The sequence below is a fragment of the Durio zibethinus genome, chromosome 10, assembly GCF_047325235.1.
Source record: "Durio zibethinus cultivar Kanyao isolate XHJ-2024 chromosome 10, ASM4732523v1, whole genome shotgun sequence".
In the NCBI taxonomy this organism is placed as follows: domain Eukaryota; kingdom Viridiplantae; phylum Streptophyta; class Magnoliopsida; order Malvales; family Malvaceae; genus Durio; species Durio zibethinus.
In genome coordinates this window covers 27,050,517-27,058,076 of record NC_143171.1, presented here as the reverse complement: position 1 = coordinate 27,058,076, position 7,560 = coordinate 27,050,517, and the positions used below count along the sequence as shown (strand labels likewise).

Genomic DNA, 7,560 nt, shown 5'->3' with positions numbered 1-7,560 from the left:
GGGTTTTTGGGTTCCTATGTTCTATGTCTAGCTCTTGTGCTTGTGCACATGAATGGAAAGGCATTTTTTGGGAGGAAAAGCTCAAGTGAGTAATAACTGGTATTTTGTTCAGTCATTTTCCACATCCAGGAAAATAACCTGTCATTCAAAACCATTCTCCCTCTGGCAGATGACTCCTCAGAGGCCTTCCTGGTAAACAATGATGTTTTCCCAAACTAATCTCTCTCGGCGAAACCACAAAGGCCTAGTTCAATGGAACAGTTCATGATGATCCATGTGACATTTAATGCAGGCATATATTAGCTGGGATGGGATGTACACACTCCGGCACTAACTAATTGGCTGCAAATTGCATTTTCAATGGGTCATTCTCTGACCCACCAGTTTAAATTGAGGAGAGTGGTCATTTCTCATGAATATAGGATTGTGATGCTCTTGTCATATTAGCTTTAGGCTTTTGGTTCCTTGTAAACATGTTCAGTTTAACTGTCAAATTGAGGAATTCTTTATTAGTACGTCTCACTTTCCTTGATTATCAGTGTGGCAATGGAAGCAAATGGGAAAAGTTTGTCCATTTCAAATTGTTGTTTTATACAGCTCATGTCATGGTTTCTTTGGTGTTGTGCAACAATCTTCCTTGATTACTTGTAACGAAGGGAAGGGCAAGGATGTTCATAAATGCCATTCAACAATGGCAGATTGGTCAATTCTTTCACTTTCAGCCTATAAACCTGGAAAACCTAAGCCAACTACTGCCACAAAGGTTTTGAAGTCTTGGAAGGCAACTCATCTTTGCTGGTTCTTCGGTCAATTGGTCATTCAAATCAAGAACAAAGCAGTTACCAACAATGAGCTGATGTGGCCATTGGAAAACACAACAATGAACTGAACTGAACTGATAAATGTATTTCAAAATTACTAAATTTTGAAAGCATGGAATTGGTTGCATTTATGTCTTCTGATTTATGCTTTTCGGAGAGTTTCAGAAAATGGAACATCCAAAAGAAGAGCCGTTGGAGGGATCAAAGGTGGATAGTTTGGTGCACCAGTATGAGAAAACAAAATGCCACCATTTCTTTTCTTTATTTAAACAAATTTGAAACATACAAATAAGAATTTTACAAAGGAATATCAACAATCCATAATCAATGAACCATGCAATTTTCTTTTGACCCCTCAAGACAACTGTTAAAACCAGGTTTTTATATCTGTGTTACTGTTATTTTTGGTCCCCAATCTCCTGACAGTGAATCTGATAAACCAACCACCTAACCTTCTTCCACCTTAAATTACAAATGACCATATTAACATCAACAGCATTATGATACCTTAATCCCATCATTTTTTATTATCTGAGTGCTGGTGTCAAGGAGTGCCACTAGTGATCTTGATTTTCGGCTCCTGACCCTGCCTGCTTCCTTCAATAACTCACCCAACCTTCGTTTCTCATCAATGACATCAGGATTTGCTGTTCCAAGCTTCTCCTCTCTCATGTCAACAACATAATCCAAAATCTCAATGGCATCATCCAACCTGTGAAACATAGAACTTCAAGAACATGAGAACCACTGACTAAAAGTAAAGATAGTTCAATACTTGGTTCAGGTAACAGATTAATCAATTAGATAACTTTGCTAGAATTTAAGGAAAAGAAGAATAATGATAGTACCTTCCCATTGCATCATAGGTACCAGCCAGATTGCTATAGACCGCCAATGTATCAGGGTGATAAGGACCATATTCCTTCTCCAAAATGCTTCTTGCTTCTTCAAACAGATCAGCTGCCTCATTTATCGCATATCGCTGTACACAGGCAAGCCCCATTTGATTCAGAGCAATTCCAAACAGGGCAGATTTCTTCTCTCCACTAGCTCGAAACTTTGAAATGGCACTTTTGAAGGTGTTGTAGGAGTCAGCATAGCTCCCCATCATGTAATACATGACTCCCATTTGTGCCTCAATGCCTGCAACTGTGCTGTGTTGACCTGGGGCTTCTCCAAACATGCTTAAAGCTTTCTTAAGTTGTTTGAGTGCCTGATCCAATTCATTCATAGATTGATATATGGCAGCAATATCAATGAGACCACTGGCAATCTCTTCTGAGGGGATTCCTGGATTTGGCTTTCCATAAATCCGAAGTGCATTTTCGCAATAAGTTCTGGAATCCCTTAGTTTTCCTACCTTATTGCACAAATCAGCCAAACGAACGAAAACTGAAGCAGCTTTTGGATGGTTTTCTCCTTTAGCAGACTTAAAAACTGTGAGCGCTTTTTGGTAGGCAAAAACTGCCTCATCAAACCGAGCCAATGATAAATATGCATCTCCGATGCTACAATCAATTGAAGCGACGTCCACTTCATGGCCATGGGCTGCCATGGCCATGCTAGCTAAAACATAATGTTCAAGAGCTGATTCATAATCTCCTTTGGAGTCACAGATGAGTCCCATGAGTCTCCTGTCAGCAGCTTCTTCAATAGAAGCAGGAGCACCATTCTCCCTGTGGATGTCAAGAGCCATTTGACAAAGCTTCTCAGCCTCATCAAATTGTAGTGCTTGAACATGTGCTTCAGCCACATATCGACATGTCTCACCAACTCGAAGATCAGTTTCTCCCAAAACTTGTCTTTGAATCTCCAAACCAGCTGTATAACACAATATTGAATTCTCAATTTGACCCAACATTGCATAAGTATCACCCAATTGCATGCATCCAGCAAATTTAGCAAGTGCATGAGTTTGGCCATCCTCAATCACCGGAATTTCAATTGAGCGTTCAAGAACAGGAATTGCTTCATTGTATTGGCCTAAGTTGCAGTACAATGCTGCCAGAACATGCAAAGACATGACTAGCTGTAGACTTGGTTTGCCATCTGCACATTTCTCAAATGATTTCGTTGCTCGAAGAGCCAATTCAAGGGCTTTCTGAGGATTTTCACCAGAAGACATCATATCCCTTGTCTGTTTGAGCAGAAATGGTCCAAGGTCTGGATTCTCCAACCCTGCCTCTAGAGAATCCTCAGTTCCATTCCGAAACTTTTCACCAAGTAAAGCAAAATTCCTATGTTTCCCCAAAGGGGAAGCTGCATTTAGTTTTCTTGCATTCTTTTCATACCGCCTTTCAACTAGAGTTTTCTCTTGAGAAGATTTGCTCTTTGGACTTGATTTTGCTGATGCTTCAGAATACAATTGCAGTCGCGAACGATGCTTAACACCTTGAGCTTGGTTCTTGTTGTTGTTCTTCTTCTTCACAGGCTTTTTGTCAGTAGACACATTTTCTTTCTTAGGGGTCAAGTCACCAACAACACTGCCTTCTTCTTTCTTCTCCTCTACCACCTCCTTTGTTACTTCAACAACACTAAAATCTCCAACAAGATGGCGCAATTCTGAATCAATCCTTGATTCCTCACCATATGATCCATAACTAGTCACTGATGGAGATTGATCAGAGCTTTGCATCTCACACACATTGTGATAAAGCTGCTCAATGGAGGTTTCCATCACCCCATCAATGGCTAAATCAATGGAACCACTGTGCTGACTCTGTGGACTTGATGCACTTCTTGGAGACCTTTCTTGAATAAAACTATCCTTATAGGGAGTGTAGAATCCATTGTTAGGTTCTTCAACTCCGGTTTCTCCATTCATTGCATCCATAGCTAATCCAGGCATTGGACTGCTGAAAAAAACAAATGCAGACTTCAAAAGTAAACCAATAATGAATCAAAACAGAGAAAATGAAAAGAAACAATAAGCCAAATATGGCTAAAAGGTCAGGAAAATCTCTCATGATTAAACATAACTGAGTTCCATTTTCATCATCAAAAAAAGCGCAAGAAAATTTCCGTATTCATTGTCAAATTCTTCCATAGCATCAAAAAAATGGTAGCCAAAGTGACTCATCCAATCCATTGTATAAGTCAAAGATAGCTCTAAAATTCTCCAATATTCACTAAATTTAGCTAACAAAAGAAAAAAAAAAAAACAAAATTCAATGATCAATATCCCACAATTACACCATTAAACCAAAAAAAAACATACCTTATTTAGTTCTGTTTAATGAAGAAATCCCAAAATTTTTATATTAAAAAAAATCCAAAGTTTTTGAAGCTGATGTTTTCTATGAGTGTTATAGGCAGAAGAAGAAGAAGAAATGGGCTACTGGTGTCATGTATTTCTATAAATCTGTTGGCTTATATAAACATATGTATACTTTTTAAGTATAGAAGGACAAGGAGAAATGGGGTATTTTGACAAAAAGAAAGGGGCAAAATGGAAAAAATATAATAAATAATTGAGATTAATTCATATAATTTATTTAGCTTTGAAGCAATTTCAGAAGGTGACTTTTCTCCCACTTTTAAAATTTTTTTCTAACCGCAACTGTCAATTTTATTTTTAATTAATTTTTAGTTTTTTATAATATCTATTCTCGCATTAAAATATTACGAAAAATTATTATGATATATATAATTAATATTATATTTATAAAATATTTTTATAAAATAAAGTTATTAAATTTTAAATAAATAAATAATATTTTATAAATTAAATACGAATTAATTTATTTTTATTGGACCGTTCGGAAACATAATTTGCTGACCGAGAGACAGCTGAAAATAGGTGCGATTAGCGGCTTAACGGGGAAAGGTTTGGGATAAGGTGTGGAGACAGGGCTGTAATATTGGAGCTGTGAAAGGTTGTTTTCTTTCTGACACGTGCAGGGATATGATTGCAGCTTTAAACTGTTGTGGACACCACGTGGACCACTTACAGCTTCATTCTTGCTGTTTATTGGTGACAGCTGTGTTGTTATAATCCCTTTGGTGGTCCTAGCCTAGCCCAATAATGGTGGCCCCAAAAATTGGCTGTCCCCACATCATCCCAAAATGGATATATTTTATTCTAATTTATAAATTTCGTTAAAAAGGACAAAAAGGAAAAATAAAACATTAATTTAAGGCAATTTATTAAACTAATATATGTTATTTTGTTTTATTGAAAATAATATTGTAAATGAATAGTTTTTTATTGAATAATTTTATACAGTTACCAAATTTTTTTTTCAATTTAACCATAAAGAAGTTAGTATATAATTTACATTTGCAAATAGAAACAATAAAGTTTAATTGTTTTTTTAACATGCAAACAATTTTAATAGCAAATCTACTTTAGAAAATCACTATAAAATTAAATCATAGCTCTAATTAAAAAAAGAAAATCAAAACTAGGTAGCTAGTTCACTAATTAGTTTATTTAAAAAAATGTAATATAAAAATAAAAAATTACACATTTTAAAATGTAAAATTTAAAATTATTAGATATCATCTTTTAAAATTATAATTCTTTTTCTTGTTCAACTTATATAGAAATAGAGAGAGAGAGAGAGAGAGTTTAGTTAATGAATGTTTATAGATATTAATTAAAATAATTAAATATCATCAAACCCAAAATTTAAAACTTAAAGTTTTTTAAAAAATATTGAATTTCCTTTCTAAATTTGACCTGGTTAACATGGTAAGACCATTAGGGCTAACATTTTTGTTTCTTCTTTCAGCTCATTTCAATCTTAACAAAGATGGGTTTTTTATTTTAAATTTATGTCATAGTCAAATAAAATTGAACAAAATTTTATTAGTTAAATTATGCATATATATATATATATATATGTATGTGATTATGGGTTTTGGGATATTTTTATTAAACTTTAACAGATTCCTGTCCAATGATTAGCTAATCTGGATTAGCACTATTAGCCATCACCATGATTAGCTAATAATAATGATTTAAAAAATATACACCGATTAAATATATATATATATATATTTTTTTTACAAAAGAGATAGGTGAATGTCACCAACGATTTAAGAAATTACCTCCTCTCAACGGCAAACAACGTTGACAGCTGATGCCAATATTTTATTTATAAAATGAAATGAAAATAAATATGAAAATGATGGTGGCAAACCCTAATCACCTGATACTCAAATCTCAACTACAATAAAAAGGATAGATGGAATAACAACACCTACCCTTTTTACATATATATATATATATATATATATATATATATGTGCCTTGGTGCCTACCCTTTATAAAAGTTTCTTTGACTTAATTATAAGTTCCTTGGTTGATGCAAATGAAGTTTCATTTTGTTGGCTACATGTTGGGGAAGAAAGTATATAAATTTATCATTTACAGATAGTTTAATTTGATTGATTGCACAAATCATCAAATTGAGTCACGCGTGTTTTAATTTAAATGTTTAATATATATATATAAATAATTAAAATTTAAATAATGAACATCGAGCATTTTGTTCAATAATTCATGTATGATCTTTTCACTGGTTTGATTAATTGATTAATTATTAATTTATAATTTGATATATAAAAATACTTCCCCAAGGGATTATATATAAACAGAAATAAACAAAAATGCAAACTAAAAGCTTCTCTTTAAGGTTAGAATGGACAGGTTTTGTTCTTTGGAGATGTTAAGGTTTTAGGCAGTTATGAAATAAGAAAACCACTTGTTGAATATTGTTGATGCAAATCTGATGTAATTTGTTAAGCCGTCACTTCATATTTCATATATCTAATCATGCCAATTCCTTATAGATAAAGCTCGTTATTAACTTATTGTAACATAATTTTTATTTACTTTGAAAATTAAAATTTTTTTTAAAATTCATGTAGTTAGAATAATTTTTTATGATGTTATTTGTTGATAGAGCGTTGGATTTTTCATTTTCCTTATTGAGATTTAAATTCTACAATCTCAAATATATATAAAAAAAACCTTTTTAATTATAAAACAATGAAGACATTAATTTAGTGATAACTTTATTTAATTTATTTTTTTGGTATAAAGTGATAACTTTTATTTATTTTGATAGAAGACTGATTTTCTAGTTGGACCTTCTGTTTCCCAAAACAAAATCCATTCTTTTCTCTAGTGTGGGCTTTATTTACAAATTAATAAGATTAACAATAAAGAAAAATTAGACTTATTACTTTTATATTTAAGATTTTTAGGGATTGAACCCTATTAATCACACCTTAGAGAGGCCATAAGGTTTAATTTCTAGTAATTAGAATTAAAAATTCAACATTTTATCAATAAATCACGTAATTATTCACAATCTCATTGTTATTTTATAAAGCAATAATACAACAATAATTTATATATATCCAACCATTTTCCCTTTAAGTATGTATATCACGTGTACATAATCATCTCCATTTCTCTTCCTTGACATATATATATAAATATCATAAAAAAATTCTCATTTTTCTTAATATTAAAGGTTAGAATAGTTTAAATTACCAATTACTTAAAGTAGATTTCTTGTCAAAGTGAGGGAATGGATGAATTGGAGGTGAGATGGAATGTTTTATGTTAATAATAGATAGAGGGAAAGGATCCCATCCCCTCCCATCATTGTTAGGTTCGTAGGGGCAGTCTTTTTTTTTTTTTTTTTTTAATTATTAACCATTTTGAAAGATTGTTTTCTTGGCCAATCCTTTTGAAAGATTCTAATATCTTTTTCTCTCTTTTCAA

General features: G+C 32.7%; 1 protein-coding gene across 2 annotated transcripts; it reads right to left on the bottom strand.

The window, feature by feature from the left end:
- Positions 1–1,014: 1,014 nt before the first annotated feature.
- Positions 1,015–4,192, bottom strand: KLCR2 (Tetratricopeptide repeat (TPR)-like superfamily protein). 2 transcript variants are annotated; one of them, XM_089767055.1, is made up of 3 exons: positions 4,039–4,192; positions 1,670–3,673; positions 1,015–1,533 (listed from the first exon to the last, which is right to left on the bottom strand). In XM_089767055.1, exons 2-3 carry the CDS (start codon positions 3,667–3,669, stop codon positions 1,320–1,322), a joined length of 2,214 nt encoding a protein of 737 aa, XP_089623181.1. In that variant the 5' UTR covers positions 3,670–3,673; positions 4,039–4,192; the 3' UTR covers positions 1,015–1,319. The 2 variants fall into 2 exon arrangements, with proteins under 2 accessions (XP_089623181.1, XP_022740536.2); XM_022884801.2 differs by having other exon boundaries at positions 1,016–1,533; positions 1,670–3,676; positions 4,039–4,166.
- Positions 4,193–7,560: the final 3,368 nt, after the last annotated feature.

Bases quoted from the DNA above. Each gene is read 5' to 3' on its own strand.
- KLCR2 (XM_089767055.1), bottom strand. From the start codon at position 3,669: ATGCCTGGATTAGCTATGGATGCAATGAATGGAGAAACCGGAGTTGAA. The intron at 1,534-1,669 runs GTACTATCATTA...TATGTTTCACAG, and splicing joins ACCTATGATGCAATGGGAAG to GTTGGATGATGCCATTGAGA.